Source organism: Motacilla alba, chromosome 1A, assembly GCF_015832195.1.
Source record: "Motacilla alba alba isolate MOTALB_02 chromosome 1A, Motacilla_alba_V1.0_pri, whole genome shotgun sequence".
Taxonomy (NCBI): Eukaryota; Metazoa; Chordata; class Aves; order Passeriformes; family Motacillidae; genus Motacilla; species Motacilla alba.
This window is the reverse complement of record NC_052031.1, coordinates 56,046,301-56,064,178: the sequence shown is the minus strand read 5'-3', so window position 1 is coordinate 56,064,178 and position 17,878 is coordinate 56,046,301. Positions and strand designations below refer to the sequence as shown.

The following is a 17,878-nucleotide window of genomic DNA, read 5'->3' as shown; positions in this document are numbered from 1 at the left end:
AATGGCAAGGAAAGTCTCAGTCATGGCAGCTCTTTAAGCCATTCACTGACAACCATCACTCACACAGTTCTGTGCCCATCACAGGCTCAGTAAAAATCTAATATCTGCTGCCCATGTGATGTCTGACCTGCACTTTGCATTGTGCTTGTTTAAAACATAAATTGCAGTGTGTAAAGCAGGAAGGCACTGGCATACCCAGGTATTTAATACCAGCAGTGTCTTGTCTCCTGTCACAGGTTCTGTTTGCTCTCTTCTGGGGAGGTGGCTTTGTTTGCCAGGTGCTTTCTGAAGTTTGGGGATCAGCAGAGCTCTGGAGGAATGTTAAAAGTGAATACCAGGCTAAGGTGTGGATTACTGGAGATCCTTGGGGGCTGCGCTGCGAGGTTTGCATTTGAACTGGGTCTGCCTGAGGTTAAGTGACAGTCCTGGAACAAGGGCTGTGGCTGAATGGCAAATCCTACCCTTAAGGTTGCGTAAGTGCCTGGACAGCTGCAGGGAAATATCAAAGCCATCAGGTTTTGGTCTCCATTTATGTCCATCTATGCTTGTGTTATGTACAAACAGAGCCATTCAAGCCTTCTCAGCAGGCAAAGTCAGTTTTGTGGTCCCACCATAATGTGCAAGGGCCTTATAGACTCGTTCCTGACTTGGGAAGTGGAATGAGGAGGGCAAGGAGCAGAGATGGAATGGAAACGTGGAAGAGAGAGCTCAGCTGGTCTGTGTTCCCTCATCTTGCTGTCCCTGTCTGAGGAGGATGGCATCTGTTTCCCACTGGCACAATCCTCCAGGAGGTGGCTCCCAAGTTCTCCCTCAAGTACAGAGCAGCAAACGTGGACTTCCCATGCACCTGCAGGGGCAGGGGCCTTGGCTGTTGCTGCTCAGGTGCACACAGGAAATGTCTTGTTAGCATCTGAATATTGTAAATGCTTCATTTTCTTATGTGCTTTAGTGATTAAGAAGAATTAAAAAAGCACATTTCCTTATGAGTACTTTAGTGTTTATCTACTGTAAAGGATGTGGCTGATGAGGTGAAATGGAAAAGAAAAAAACAAACCAAACCCAAACTCAGCTGAAAACAAAGCATTCTCAGTCAGTGGAAAGCATTTTCAGAATTGTACCTGTGTGTTCTGGTCCTGTGACCAATTTTCCCACCTCATCTCAGAGTCCAAAAAGCTCAGCCACAGTTAAAGCAGAGTTGTGCCTGATGCCAGCAGCTTGGAACAGTGCCTGCTCTCAGGGGAAGTGGGTGGCAGTGCTACAGGACCACAGATCACTCTTAGCACTGTGCAGGACAGGACTATAACCTGCTCTCCAAGATTACTCTGAGGCAAATAATCTCTCAAAGCTTTTCCTACTACATGCAAAAGATAAACAACCAAAAATTATGAACTCTATCAAAAAGGTTATAAGCTCACCTCATCATTCAGGAATGAGCACAATCATTAAGTTAGGCAAGGAGTTTTTAAACATGTCACAGGAGAGGGGACAGTTGGTACTAAATCCAATTAGCAGAATAATTTAATTCAGCAATTTAGATACCACATAACCACTTAAGCTTGCAGTATGTAACTAAAATGTATCTTTACTAAAATTTTAAAATAATAAATAATCCATATCAAAAATTGGATGGAATGCGTAACTGAGGCAAGATAATCTCAGTTCTTCAAAGTGTCATTTGGGGAACTTACCATCAACTTAAATGCAATATACATGGTATATTGTATTTACTTAGATGTGTCTTACCTTTAAAGATGTTTAACAAGTCAAAAGAAATATTATCTGAATTTGGTGATGTGAGCTATATTGTCTATAACATGAATAATACAGAATTAATTAATTCATGGGAGAGTTGTGAGATCAAAGCTGTTGATGTTTCTGACTCTCCTTCCTCTCTGTCGTTGCAGGCCAACAAGGCTTCCCTGCAGTGTAATGGAGTTCTCTGTGCCTGAGCTGGTTCTCACTGACCCCCTGAGAGTGGCAGCACACAATGTGCTGATGTGGCTTTGTTGATATCAGCACTAAATTCCTGCGTAGCATCTGCTGTGACTACAGGGAGAGACAGACCTTCTTGAGCAAGCACAGGTACCAATCCACCTTGGAGAGTCTTGCATGGGGGTGAGTTCAGTACAGGGGAACTGTCTGAAGCACTCCATCCTCAGGCTTTCCACCCTCACCAGGTGTTGGAGGCACTTTCTAATTATCTTCTGATACCAATACAGAAAAAGCATCACAATGGCCTTACAGAACTACCTGGTCTCTTCAGTGCCGCTGAATTTCAGGAGCTTGCGAAATATCTTCTCTGTGATAGGCCCTTTTCTTGATGCACTTTCTATCCCATTGCAAGCACAAGTTTTGGGTTTCCCTCCCCTTTGCAGACTGGGCTATCCAGCTGTCTAAGTAATCAGTTCCAAAGCTTTGCCCCCCAGCCTCCACTCTGCACCACCTTCTGTGCCTTACATCAGCAGATTCCTGGTCTCCTACAGCAGCTCAGAAGCCCCAGTTCTTACTGGTCTCTGGGGAAGTGGTTTGGGGTCACTGCCAATCCTGGCCACGCTGCTCAGGGCAGCCACAGAGAGGCACTGGGACAGTCCCCAGCACTGGGACAGTCCCCAGCACTGGGACAGGGATCTCTGCAGAAGTGTGTGCCAACACACTGGACACTTTGCGTGGCAGCCCAGAGATGTGCCCTGACCCTGCAGCTCCTGGCTTATCCACATGAGTCAGGCACTAGTTACCCTGGTAAGGATTTTAAAAAATTAACAAAAACCAAAACCAAGACCAACCAACCAACCAACCAAAAAAACCCAAAAAACAAAACAAAACAAAACACAAAAAACCAACCAACCAACCAACCAACCAACCAACCAAAACAAAACAAAGGAGTGGTACAATCTTGCCATTTAACTAGCAGTTTTTACATCAAAAAACCAAGGTACTGCCACTGCAGCATCCCGAGACCCGAAAATGCGTCTTTGGGAGTCACAGGCAAGTAACACCAGAGGGGGGCTGTCCCTCTGTCTTTGCTAACGTGTCTCAGGAAGTGGTACCTCTCTGTCCCAAGCTGTGATGTTAAAAAGCTGCTGCTGTCAAAGCCACATTGTGCAGGCATCCCACAGGTCTCCATGCAGGCAGCCAGAGGGGAATGAGCCTATGGCAGTGCTCAGAAACACACAGCACCTCTGTCCTAAGGCCACATTTTGCAGTTCACTCTGTGGCAGATTCCTGCTGCAGACTGCAAGCTCAGCTGATTGCCAGGAGATGAGACAGGATGGAATAAAAGCATCTCTGTCTGTGAACTGGAAGGAGGTCAGCAGGTCCTGCAATCACAGAGCAGCCTCTAGGTTGTGGAAGACAGGTAATATAGAGAATGGAGAACATGAAGGAAGGGATGAGCTGGTCCATCTCCAGCAAGGAAAAGGCAGTACTTATAATTCACTGACTGCTCTGCACATTTAGTAAATAAAGGCCCAAAGTAAATCCAAACAACCAAACCACAAAAAACTCCCAAACCAGACAACTTACCTTCAAGGGTGGCTGTGGATTAGGCACTGAGTGTTCTCTAATTTGGTGAGCAATGCAGGTTCTTACTCAGACCAGCACTGTGAGCATCACTGGCTCTGATACTGGCCTGATACTATTTATGTCCTAAACTGGCCTGATACAGTTTATGTCCTAAACTTTCAGCAGAGTTTCATCTTGACAAAATCAATCCAAGTCCCACAGATTCCTTCCCAGCTACCACTACCCATGGTATGGTGTGATGTCATTTCCTTTGACATGAGAATGAACACCAATTTGTCCAAGAAATTTTGGAAATACCCCCCATATCCTATTCTCCTCCTGATTTATGATTGTCCAGGTCCAGGGAAGAAGCAAACTGGTTTAAAGGAAGCCAACAGAATAAACCCTCAAAAGTGATTAATTTTTCTAGGGAATAGAGGTAGATATCTCATTTTTCAGCAAGTTTGTGATTTGAGTGGAGTGCAGAAAGAGGGAAGGCACAGAGAGAGAACAGCTGCAGTGGTGGGAAAGTGGCCCATAAGAGCTACTTTGCCAATTGTTCCTCAGTGTGGGAATATCACATCTTGCTGGTGGTTTCCAAGAATGGCCACAACACATATTTGTATTCCCAAAGCACTGGGAACACCTTAAGAATTGCTTCCATGCCAGCTGGTCTGACAAATAGATATATGGAGGAACACTGTTATATGTGTATGCTCAGAAACACCTAGGAAGTGCAGCCTGCCCTGCAATAGGAGCCCTCTAATTATGTGTAAATGAGAGCAATTCACTGCCAGAGTGTGACTGGGGGAGGGGGTGTGTGTGTGTGTGCGTGTGTGTGTGCTGGTTTTCAAATCAAAAGCCAAGAGCTCTGAAGTCACACTAACCCAGAACACAGTTCCAGTTTGATACGAAGAGGAGATGGTTTCATGATGAGGACAATCAGATATTGGAGCAGTTTGACAATAGCAGCTGTGGAAACTCTCTCCTGGGAGGCTGTCAGCAACACTCAGCAACCTGTCCCAAGTTCAGTGTTGAGCCAGAGATAGTACTGAAGACATTTGGAGGCCCTTCCTTCCAGACTGATCCTGTGCTAATCCTGCCTTTTCTGCACAGCCATTCAGAAATGGAGGGGTTCTTCCTGTATTATTTGGGCATTTTTTTAGGCACAAGGACTGTTCCGTGAGCTGATGAAGCACAGGAAAAGTAACCTTCTTCTACTCTCACCTATCAAACTGCCACAGCAAGGCTTGGGCTCCTGCAACTGGCCAGACAGCCCTGCCAGGGCATATGAATACAAGGGAAAACCATTTGGGATTATCTCCTGAGAAGAGTCTCCTCTTTGGCTGATTTGATAACCAGAAATTGGCACTTGCATCTGCCTGGAGTTGTGTGGTATTACAGCTTCAGTGGACACCTACTTTCTCAAAGCTCCAAAACATTTGCTGCCATTTCCAATACTCAAAGCTTTTAGTTCTGTAAAATTCTATCAGTGCTGTTTGCCAGTTATTATCAAGCCTCCCTCCTTGTTTGGTTTCTCCTCATGGTGCTGCTGAGAAATGGTGGAATATAGGTACAGTCCCAGGTCATGCCAGCTACATCTTTACTGCTATTTAGTGCCAAAGGATCCCTTAGGTAAGTACAAATTCTGCTCCATGCCCTTTGGAAAGCTCAGTCACACTAAGCAAAGTTTGTCCCTGGCCACAGCTATGCTGTAAGTATGTTGCCTCATGACAACTGCAGTTCATCAGGTTTCAGGCCAGCGCTCTGCAAATGGTAACCTCAAAGGGACAGCAGTCACAGATGTATCACTGCAGTGATACAGTATCACTGTTTACTGCAGTGTGCAGTATAAATAATTCATACAGAAAAAGCCTTCCCTAGAAGAGAAAGATCAAGCATTCAAATGTTTCTCCCAGCACATGGAAATGAAGTTTAAGATCTACATTAAAAAACAGTTGATGAAACCAGTTCAAGTTTTTTATTTAGTACTAATGCAGTGTTTGTCCTGATAATATCATAAAACATAACCACTTCAAACAGGTGAGGTTTCATGGAGCTCTCCACTTTTGGAAGTGTCTACATCCTAACACCATTGCCCAGTGCAAAGCCAAACTCTTGCTATTTATTGGCATTTAAAAGGGACTCACAAAGCTCCAGCTGCATGTAGCACCCCACTGCAAAAGCCACCTGCATTTGCCACACAATATTTTATCTCTGCCAGGGCAGTCAGATTTCAGTGTTTTCTGCATACAGATTCTAGGAGTGTCTGTCACCACAGTACTTCACAATTGATCTGGTTTTTTACCTTGCAGGCTCGGAAATTTCATGTGTCAAGATGATCTAGCTGAGGTAACAAGTGACTTGGATGATTAAAGAGTACTTGCTCATGTCCCTCATAAAAGCTGAAGTAAACTGCTATGAAGTAAATGAACATTTAATCAGTTACTGACTACAGTAATAAAAAGTGGGAGGATACCTTTGTGTCCCCCTGAGGAATTCCTGTTTGGACTTGCAGATTTATTAAAAGCTTAAGTAGAAGGGTGGAAGTTGATTATTTATTGATTATTTAATAAGTTACTTAGGATCACAGAAGTGTGAAACACTGCTAAAGTACCTTATGAGTTCTGACTGGTCTCCTTGCCCTCAAGGACAGCTCATTGCCCACCAGGACCCCCAGGCCCTTCTCCTCAGAGCTGCTCTCCAGCAGGTGACCCCCAGCCTGTTCTGGTGCCCGGGGTTATTCTTCCCCAGGTGCAGGACCCTGCATTTGTCTTATCTGGATTTCAGACAGCTCCTCCCTGCTCTGTGTCACCACCGAGCCCTTTACCCCAGGCACTGATGAATATATTAAACAATTAATCCTGGGGGACACCACTGGTGACAGGCCCCCAACCAGACCCTGTGCTGCTGATTATGAACCTCTGGGATCTGCTGTTCAGCAGGTGTTGATGGGGGAGATGACAGAAAACCTTCAGCCAGCTGTCACAAACAGCACTGCATTAATCACTGCCAGTCAACAAGAAAACTCAAAGGCAGAAAATATTCAGATAATATATTTAAAAAGAAATAAAAAGCTTAGCTGCTCACCCGTGCTATCTGAGGCTTGACAACACCACAGAAAGCAGCATCACAGTGGACTCTGTACAGCCATAAAAGACAGTTTCCTCTTCTTCCATGAAGATTTTGCTGGAATGTTTTGCCAAGAATTCCTGTGCATAGCACCTCCCTTTTTTGTAAATGGCAAAAAATCACCCATGTCACACTCCTGCTTGTGGCTCTTTTACACAATGCAGGTTTTGTCATTATGAATTGCAATGAAATGCACAGATTATCTGTGCTTTGAAATACATTGAAATAGTAAAAGGTGAATTCTGTGTATTTAAGAGATTAACAGATTTTATTGTTTTCTAAAATATTTTACAATACAAAGACCCAAACCAGTAATTCCTGACAATTTTAGCAACTGCCCTGTGGATGAATAGATATGTTGTTAAGTTTTCGTTGACAGACATATACATACATCCACTTTTTAAGCTTGCACATTTGGATTCACTGAAAGTGATGACTAAATATATCTATAAGCTCAAAAGGCAAACGATAGGGTCCAAGATTACTGACAGTGTTTTAAAAAGATTTGTCAACTTCATTACAGTATAGCTTCCTGACATGGCATATCTACTTACCTGATAGTTTTAACACAGATCTGCTGTAGTTTTACAACCCAGTTTTCAATGTCACAAGTGCATATTTGATGATTACAGCTGGCCAAGTTGTAACTGCAAACAAATGTAGATTTTACAGTGTTCTGCTACAATAATCCGTGTTTGGACTAAAGCTAGTTTATACTTTGACTCATTAATTTATCCACAAATACTGATTTTGAGTATATTAGTGTATTTACTGTACTTCTGAAAAATCTTATCACAGAATACTTTGTCTATGGTACAGTAATGAATATGGCAGGAAAGCAGATTTAAATATACCTATAATTTAAACTCTTAAAATAGTCTAAATCTTATTGACACCAAAAGGCTTGATAACTAATAGCCATGCTCTTCATATTTTGGAATATCAAATTATATGTACATATACACAACATAGATAGGCTATTAATAAAAGCATTTAGTCTATTTTACAGTCTTCTCTGTTCAAGATAATCAGCCTTCACAGATTTAACATTTCAAATCACCCAAAAATCATTAGCAGTTAGAAGGAGATATTTCTTTCCCTGCAAACATGTACTGGAAATAGCCACTCTTCTGGGGCTTATGCAGAATTCATATTTCTTTTGAATGACACTTAAGATCTAGATGGAAAACTCTTAGTTCAAGTGTCAACCCACATAAAGAACATTTGTAATAGAATCCCAGCCCATGACACCTGCAGGTATCTCTGCTACAAATAACCTTCTGTAACAGATATTTATTAAATACAGTATTTTGTTTTACAACTCCATTTACAACTTCAAGCCATGCTGACAACACAGAAAGATTACTACAACATGAAAGAGCTTTCATTCAGTCAAGTGGTAACTAAATCTATGTCATAATTTAAGTATTAATTGATAAAGCATACAAAAAGGTGTTTAACTACATAGCATTTAAATAAAAAAATACTTCATCTTTCAGACATTGATAAGAACAAATAAAAAATTAACTATAATAATCTTTTAAATTCAAGTTGCAAGTTACTGAAGGTCACTAAAATAACTGATTGAACAAAAGTCAGAGTAAGCCACATATCTGGGGTAGGATGAGGCATAAGCATAGAAAATGCAAAAATGTTTAGGATCCACAATAACAGACCATGTGGGAAGAAAAAGTTTAAAAAGTATTTTTCCTATCATACTATTTTTTCAACCTTATTCCTTTCCTTTGCATTGTGTACAAGTTGTGAGAACAATGTCAAGCTTTTTTCTTTCATTCAGCCTTATCTGGGTATCAAGCTCTCACCTTTTCATTAAAATATATACACTCTATACATCCATTCAGTTTCCTCTCACTTCACCTAAATACACTGTACAGGCCTACAGAGCTCTTGTGACACTTCTGTGTTTATTTTGTCCTTTGTCACTGGATTGGTTCCACATAGTTTGCTGGGTATAAACCAACTTGTCCATTGTCCAGGCGTCCTTTGCACCAGCCCTGCTCATCCTCATTCTCCATTTTGGTTAACTCATCCCCTGAAGAAAAAAAGGAACATTATTCCCCAACTTAGTGCAAGTCAAATAAATGTTTCATTAGGCTTATTGTCTTAAGGTTTTAAGGGAAACATGTAAGAAAATGCTACAAAGATTAAATAACTCAGAATTTGCTTGCTAACTTCCAGACTATCCATTCAGACATTCATGAACTATAAGATAACTTCATTTTGACTGCAATGCACATCTGATATTCCACATCCTCAGGGAATACTTTGACTTTTGAGAGCCTGCAGACTCCAAGATGCTCCGTAGGAACAAAGGAAGCTCCACCTCAGTCAGGCAAAAAAGGCCACATTGAGTAACAATTATATCCTCCAGTGCAACTAATTTGTGTCAAATGTTTTCCCTAGATAAAACTGATGTGTATTTCATCCTAGCAATCAGAAATAGATGATGAAGATATTAATCACTTATTACAGTCCCAAATAGTAGACAGTCTTGGTGTCATTTAGGAGAATATAAACTAGCCTAAGGACTAGAAATTTTATGGTAGAAATGGACAAGCTTCATATTAAATCTTCTCAAGATACTTATCTTTATAGCTTTTCTCTTCAATAAAAAGGTTGAAGTTTCATCTCTTCTAGTTTTTATCAGAAAACTAATAAATACCCATTGTGAATAAATGCACTTCAGACTTCAGACTCTACTTGGTTTATGGAAATATGTTACAACTTTTCCACTTTTTTTAGTGCTGCAGAATGGGAGTGTACAATTTCAAACCTTCCATGAAGTGTGTGTTTATAATAAAGAGTGGAAACAAAAAATTCACATTTCAATGACAGTTTCCAAGCTTGGGCTTGGAAACTTGGTGATCCTGGAGGTCTAAGAAGATATTAGCACTTTTAAGTGCCATCTGCATAGCAGTTACAATGAAACCACTGTGATGATAAAACCAGAACACACAATAACATACTCTGACAACAATGCAGGGACAACCTTTACTGTCACTATTCTCAGCCACCGAGGGCCACAATACAAATATTGTAAATAATTATGTCCCATCTTCTTACATGCTTATAAAACCTCTCATAGGATATGAATAAAGTTATTTTTGCTCTTTGGAAACCTCCCATGGCTGTTTGCAAAGAGAAAAAACAAAACAAAAAGCACCAGATGTAAAGGTACTCCACTAAAAAAATTAGTTTCGTGTATTAAAGTACATTTAATGGACACTGTGCAGAGCACAAATTCTGTAACATGTATTTAGAAGCATTTTGTAGGTAAATTCTTTGAATACCCAAGGAAATCCTAACTTAGAATATCCATTTACATTTGAACAAATCCTTAAGCTGTATTAATCCTCTGCTGACTGCTGCTTAGGAGCCTAGGGATATCTACAGAGGATTGTGTACATTTTAAATTGGCTCCCACCTGACCTAGTGAGTTCTTTTCCTCAGTTTTTTTGTATGTTCAATGTAAAGCTAGTCACACTAACACTTCTGCCTAATAACTAAGTAGCCATCCTATTAATTCAGCATCTCTAAGGGGATTAATGGTCTAGCACATCATCCCTTTCCTACAACTGTATCAATGACATCATTTGGTGTTGTAATATTCTTTAATGCTCTTCCTTCCAAGTACTGAACACTTTTTAAGTGAAGTCTGCATATATCTCACAGTTCATACCTCCTCTGCTTTATTTCTACAGACTTCACACACTGAGAGCCACTTGGTTCAGTGGTTTAATGCAAGTGACACAGCTGGTACTCCAGCACACAACACCTAACTTTGTATTTAACCATTACATCTGTGTATATAAACACTGCATAGTTTTGCCAAGGAAAGACTCATTACTGTAAACCCTTGCTGCTTCACAGGTATCAGATATATATTTCAAGAGGATTAGCATGCTTCCATCCCATGCTGAGAAAAATGGAGCAGGTAAAGTCTATAAAATGAAAAGAACTTTTGGCTTGTGTGTATTCCACAGACAGTACCAGATGTTTTGTTAGTACTGTACTTCTGTCAGGGCACAATTTAGCAAAGTTCATGGACAAATAACCCATTCCTCCACTCTGGAAGCCTACAATATTTGCCTACAAAGAAGAAAAGTCAGATATTCAGTGGTTTCACTAACAAAAAAGGAAGGAGGTGAGTTAAAGGCACAGCACCACCACCTGAGCTGGGGGGTATTTTGGTTCAGAAAGGGCAAACTGCATTTAGAATATGACCAGGGACACACTGCTCTGAGCACCCCCATTCATCAGCAGAACAGACATCCTGCAGTTCCCTAATTAGCTACAACATGGACTGGTTTCCTAACTTTTAGCCCTAACATCCACCTAAGAACCACAGCAGGTGGTACAGAAATAGCACTAACCTTAAGTAACCCTAGCTGAAAGGGAGGCAGACAAAAGCTTTCTGGAGTTTCTTTTCAACATTTGAATCCTATTTTTCTATTACAATTCATCTGATTATTACAGGAGATGGGAATAAATGACAAGCAAATAGGAAAAGAGACAAACTCAGAGTGTCCATCTCTCTCATTTGCACAAAGTGAAGTACTGTTTCCTTTTGCTAAACTATTCCTGCCATCTTGTTCTTGAATTCCTGGTTGGAAAATGTCTCCTGCAATTCTGGGTAAGACAGCTGAACAACTGGCTTGAAAGGCATGAACAGGGGGTAGATTTCAGCTGGAGGCAGCAGCACCTGTGGTGTGCAGCCACCACACCCTGATGTCACCTTCCTGTGTGTGGAAACAGTGTGTGATGGGGTCTCCCCATCAGTTGCATCTATTCTGTTCTCTCAACTCCTGTAACAGTGAGGGGAAAAAGGGTTTAGGGCTCAAGGGAGATACAATACCTTAAGAACGAAGAGGTGTACTAAGTGTACCCTAATATAACACAAGACTGAAAAAACCCAGGTAAAGACAATTCTTGTACTTAACATACACTGAAGAGGGGTGAAAAGAGACAGTTTCTAAGAAGTATCTGTCCATGGCTAAATTTTCAACCCTAAAAAGTTAGCAGTGCAGAAAGTTGGATGCCAAAAATTGGATGCTTTCTATTTAAACAGAGAAGGTATAGGTTGATTTAATACAGTTTCAAGAATAGCTGCTGTAGTATTTTCCTTTAAAAAACAACTTTGTAGGGTTAGTATTTCCAGACAGCTAAAAGCAGCAACTGTTACTGTCACCAAGGAAGAAAAGGGAGAGAGAGGATTTTAAGTTCTGCAGGTAGTTTTGTTTCACTTAGGATAAAGAGGCGCATCTCAGAAGCAACCCAACACATTTCAAAGACCTTAGGAGTCAGACGGCTGCCAAACAGGGGATACCAAAAAGCACTATTAGGAGGGATGATGGTTAGATAGGATCCTGCATGTGGAATTGTACATCCAGAGAAACAGGTGACTTCAGAAAATAAAAGGTGAAGAGAGAAAAAAAATCCCCTGCCTTTCTCCTTTTTGATAAATATTTTAAAGTGAACATTGCAAACTTACCAGCCTTAAAGCTGAGCTCATCTTGCTCCTGGCCCTCATAGTCATAGAGTGCACGTACTCTCACCTCCATGGCAGGAGGGGTGTCTTCATCAAAGGGATTGGTGTCTCCATTTGCGTCAGTGGAGGAGAAGGGGTTGTTGGACTCTTCATCAGACCAATCTGTAGGGTAGCTTTGGTTTTTCTCATAGCTGCTAACACTGAAAATCAATTTTGAAATTCTCTTTTTTTGCTTTTAAAATAGGAGACTAGAAATACCACATTATTATTTTTCGCTTTTAAAACAGGAGACTAGAAATACCACTAGAAATACTCCTAAATATGCTTTAACTCCACTCTAAGGCCCAGCTTTTAAACTTTCTGGTATCTTCAAATCTAACTGGCAATGCCTCATTAAAAATAAAAACATTCTTGCAAAGCATTTAAAAAGTTAGAAAAAAGCAAAACCAACACATGTCAATCTCCCCACAAACTCAAAGGACTTCTCTCTCAAAAAATCCACATAATCCATGGGATTATTTACTCTGGAAAGGTAAAAGGGATGCCACAGTTGATGAGAGGGATTATCTGGTTTAGGTAAAACATTTATATTGCTTTGCAGAACCTTCCTCCCAAACCACTATGCACCTGTACGATCATTTCCAACACTTTTTCTATATTGCAATCCACCAACAAAAAACATCATTATACTGCAAGAACTTGATCATTTAAGGGAATGTTCACTGTTCAGCATGCACATGCCACTTAAGAGAGTGGAATATCCCTAGAGTGTACACTGAAGCAACAGGCAGCTGCTTGAGAAGGTCCTAAACAAAAAAAGAAAGCATCTTAAAAGCAGATTTGTTCAGTGAGAAGACACAGAGCAGTAAAGCTCCAGAAGCAGTTTAACTAGAAAAACACATCAGTTTTAACATTTTATAGGCCTGGGAAAGGAAGGAAAAAAAGCAACAGCAGTTCTGTTAGCAACTGCCAATACCACAATAGTTTGAAACCAAAGATCAAGCAACAGATATGGCATCTGTTAGGAAAGACAAGTTAGGTTACAGTGTTGCTTACACAACTGCTTAAAAACTCATGCACTGACCAGCGTAGTGTTATAGAAACCAAAAATAGAAAACCCTGGATAGAGAAAGCACAAATGTGAAAGTGATTAAAAACATTTCACCAACTTTTTGATCTTATTGTCCTCCTTTTCACTGACAGTACTCCCAGTATCTTCTTCATCTTCAAAGGGATTGTAACTTGATTGTACTGACTGCACTGTGTTACTCTGGACACTAAGACTGCTAATTTGGAAAAGAAAAAGCATTATGGTGACCCTATCTGTATAAGAGAACACTGTCACTGGTGCCCCATTAAGCAGTTTCTTAGCAGACCCCTCCTTCAGGCAAAAAAAAATATATAAACAACTTAACAAAACCAAAACATCTATCATATGCAGCATAAGACTCAAGAAACCTTGGAAAGTCTCAAATAAGGAGCATTCCTCCACAATTAGAATATCCTTTGTGGACCACAATTTCTTTTTCCCTACTTCTTGCAATAAAAGGCAATGCAATTTTTCTGGCCAGCTTCATTCCTTTTTAAAGCAGTTGATGTTGACAGTTCTGTATTAATCATATCCAGAATTCTGATGTGACTAAATGTTTTGCAAACTAAGACCTCAAAGCATTATTGTCATTTCTAGAGATGGGAAGGCAGGAAGAGACTACCAGATCAAGTACAGAAAGTTCAGTTTCTCATGAAGCTTGGTTTCTTTCAGCTCCCAATTGAAAGAGAGCCATAAAACGAAGAATAATTACGAAATTAATTTATCAAGTGCAGCGACATCACCAAAAATGCTTTCAGATATTTATCATTTGATTGGACAGTGACTTCTTGCTCCTGTAGAGCTTAGTGCATTTGAAGGCAACAATCTTTTCCAATTAGTGTTTTTAGGCATAAAAAAAGCTACCTGCTATGTTTGTTAGGCTGTGAAACTTGGTCTCCTGTCTGATTGATGCCAGTCAGAGTCACTCCATCAGAAGCCTTCTTCTTTTCTCTTCTACTGAGAGTGCGATTCAGGTCTGCAGACCACTCCTACCAATGAATACAAAACATGACTGAGAAATTCAATTGAACAAGTAATTATCATATTTAATTTTCAGACTGACCTATGGAACAGACATCTATATATCCAACACTATCAATAATTACTAAAGACAAGTCACTCTAAACATATAATTTACAATTCTCATCTAGTTCCTACTCCAGCAATGCAAATAGGTGTCTGTGCTACTCACAAAATCCCAAAGTTACCTGCACTTCCCTGTTTAGTATTCTGAACCCCTTGAAAAGACTTAAAACACCAGACATGCGGCACACAACTGAAGCAATCAAAAGAGCTGGCCAGTAAAGATATTTAAAAGATGTACTGTGAGGGCTCACAGTTTCAAATAATGCCAAGACATTTGTCTTTAAAAGGTAACTCTAACTCAATCAATTAAAAAAAGCATTGTAAGACAGGGCTTACTTCTCAAGAAGGACTCTCAGATTACTTAAAAGAAGAAGGTAATTTAAATTTGTGCCTAAGATTTAAGTCCTTAAGGTACTTCACTCTGCATTTAGTGAAATTCATTGTCCTAAAAAAGCCATCTATAGGAGTTAAGGCTCCAATCAACACAAGTATTGACAAGACTAATGATGCCACTTGTAGACCCTTGATGTTTTGAACCATTCAGAGGCAGATGGGACAGGCATGGTGAGATCTAAACACAGCTCCTGCATCAAGTCAAAGTTAAGCTTTGAGATCCTGTTATACTACATACACTATACTGATACAAAGCAGGAGCCAACAGAAAACAAACTAGATGCAAGCAAATATCCTATGCTGAGACATGTTTCCTCTCAGAAGTCTTAAAAGTAAAAAGAAGTCAGGAGAGAGTCTGCTATGCAAAAGATGGCATTTGAGATAAGTATTTTTATCAGGAAATGGAAGTTTTCAGAGGTGCTATTAATCCTGTGTAGCAGAGTCAGTCCAGTGCATTCTTCACAGTTCTTCAAATACCTCATTATTTTAACTTTGTAAAATACATACTGGATTTCTGAGTTACCACAGTTAAAAGACCACTGACCTATCCACATTTGCAGTTTACAATGCAATTTCATAGTCATTTGATCATGGCTTTTTTTACTTACGTCATCCTTGTAGCATGTAAACAAGAAAAAACTTGATTAGGAAAACAGTAACAGGAGCATTTAATTTGTTAATTATAATGTTTAAGAAAAAGGATAGTAATTTCCCCACACAGAAGTAACTGCACTTCCGTGTTTCAGGCAAAGAAATTCTAAAGTACTGTTATGAATTTTCTTCCTCAAACCTCCAATCTAAAGTTACTCAGTATTTTCAAAACAAGTGCTATTTTCCTTTATAGTTAATAAGGGAACAGTGAAACACTCCCGAGTTTATGCTTCTCTCCATTAATTTAATCTCTAGAACTTATTTCAACTAAACCCATGATTCTAGTCCAACTCATTCCACTTCTAGCTATCATACATGAGTAGTATGATCTGCACTGACACATTTTTGCACATATTTCTTGTAGGCTATGGTAACAGAACACTACTTAGAAAAACTCCTTTCTTTTGAAAATGGCATCCAGCAATAAAATTACTAACTGGGTAAAGGTGGAACTTTTTTTTAAAATAGAGCAGTTTCGAATTTTAAGTATCAAATTTCAAATTTTGAACTGTTTAGTTCAGACTTCTTCAGAGTCTTTGCAGCATACGCTACAATTACCTGCTAACAGCAAGGGAATTCAAACTGAAGTCTCCCACCAAAGGGGAGAAGTAAAACATAAAGGATAACCTTTGCAGGTGTCAGAGATGTATCGACTAAACAATGGCTAACAACTCAGTAATGACTTAAGCTTAGAAAAAGGCACTATAGTTTTCTGGTTTACCCATTTTCTCTTTAAATAGGTGCTCAACATAATCACTTCCAAAAGTTGTGGCCCAGTGAAAACTGAGATAAGAAAACACTATGACTTGCAAAACAAAAAGATTCAGTGTTGGAAGCTTGAAGTTAAGAATTACACCAGAAAGAAATTTTACGTAAAGCAAAGAGGAAAAAACTAGACAAAACAATTCTGTGGTTTAAGTACTGTGACCTTACCTCAAACTGAGGCCAATTCATGGACATCCCTGGACCTTGATTAGCTCTGAACCACCGCAAGTCTTCAACAGCATCTGCTGTTTTGATATTCTGTTCCAGCTCACGGTAGATATTTTTGTAACTGAAAAACACATTTGTCTTCTAATTTAGTATCACATTCAGAATCACGGCAAATCCCTAAGCAGTTTTTAAAAAAGATATTTTAAAGTTTACAATAGTATTGAAGAAACTTATAGCAAGACAGACCTAAACACTGACAGACCTGTTAACTGCCTGTAAAATGGCAAGAGTAGTTCAACAAGTAAACTTGCTCAAAGTTCACCACACCATAAAATCCTTGTTGACCAGATTTTAAAACTATGATTCTTGTGTAATTTAATTGGCTGTTATTAAAATACATATATACACATAGGACTGTATTTAAACAACTGAACTGCAGTCTTGGAAGTTTCTTGAATTTCAAAGTTTATCTACAAGACAGTAGAAACTGGTTTTGTGCCAAGTCCACAGGACTCTGTGAAAACTTCTGTTTTAATCCAGTGAGGTTTGTAAGCAATTATAAAAATAAAACCCCCAAACTTGAAGCAGAGGTAAATGGGTTAAACATTTTCCTATGCAGGTATAATATCTGCTAACTGCTTTTACTGGTTTGGGTACTGTCTGATTTTACTAACTATACTATTTGAATCAAACACTGTGAAAAAGAACCTTACTACTTTTTCTTATCTCTCACTCTAGTTGTTCTTCATTAACAGAACAGAAGTCATGTTGCAGATACAGCTCTGATCCTAGACCATGCACATGGTAATGTGCATGACAATACATTTATATCAGAGCCACCAATATGGTGCAATATGGAACTCAGAGTTTAAAAAAGTCTCAACACAACAGTCGCAAGGCTTAAAATAAGAGACACTGCTATTATATTATTTTATATATAGTTAAATTGCTATTATACTCAAGGTAGAGTATTTGTGAAAATCCTGCCAGACCAAATCACACAAAATTTAGAATTCATTAGTGCTACATTGTCAAGGAGTCAAACTTTCTCAAAATACACTTCCACATTTCTCAATTTCTATACAATATTTGACTGCTTTAACACATACACAGTATGAGTTTTTTCCTACATCAGTAGTCATTTCAATGCATTTAAGAAATAGAGAGACATGTATTTTGAGAAAGGGAATACCATTACCAGCCATCAGTTAAATCAACAATAACCTTTAGGTCTCCATCTCTAGAAAACATGGCAGGCTATCTTCTGGACTGTGCTCTTTAGCATCATTACAGTTAAAAATCAAACTTTCTTTTCATGACTAATTCTACCTCTTTTATCTCTGCACTAAAGAGACAAAGATAAGGAAACAGATCAACAGTTACAGCTCCTTTTTCCCTGGTTTCACCCTAATAGTTCTGTTCTTTGTTTGATGCTTACTATGACCACTCCTGAATTCTAAGTATCTTAAAAGGAAATCAATGCCTCTCCACTTGGTCATTTTCTGTAGTCTTTCCCCAACCTTGTCCATTCGGTCAACTATTCCCTATTTATTTCTGATTTGTAGTTTCATTTAACCTGATGA

At 39.4% G+C, this 17,878-nt stretch overlaps 1 protein-coding gene across 13 annotated transcripts in view; it reads right to left on the bottom strand.

Moving 5' to 3' along the window:
* Positions 1-6,878: 6,878 nt before the first annotated feature.
* PACSIN2 (protein kinase C and casein kinase substrate in neurons 2) overlaps positions 6,879-17,878 on the bottom strand; it is a 54,514-nt gene continuing 43,514 nt past the window's right edge. For 8 of the 13 annotated variants that reach the window (XM_038153043.1, XM_038153041.1, XM_038153036.1 and 5 more), the window contains 6 exons: positions 16,296-16,416; positions 15,320-15,325; positions 14,097-14,221; positions 13,312-13,428; positions 12,146-12,342; positions 6,879-8,686 (listed from right to left, as the gene is read on the bottom strand). In XM_038153043.1, coding sequence (XP_038008971.1) covers positions 8,574-8,686; positions 12,146-12,342; positions 13,312-13,428; positions 14,097-14,221; positions 15,320-15,325; positions 16,296-16,416 — 679 coding nt within the window. In that variant the 3' untranslated portion in view covers positions 6,879-8,573. The remainder of the gene's footprint in view (positions 8,687-12,145; positions 12,343-13,311; positions 13,429-14,096; positions 14,222-15,319; positions 15,326-16,295; positions 16,417-17,878) is intronic. The other 5 variants (XM_038153044.1, XM_038153047.1, XM_038153045.1 and 2 more) reach the window with 5 other exon arrangements.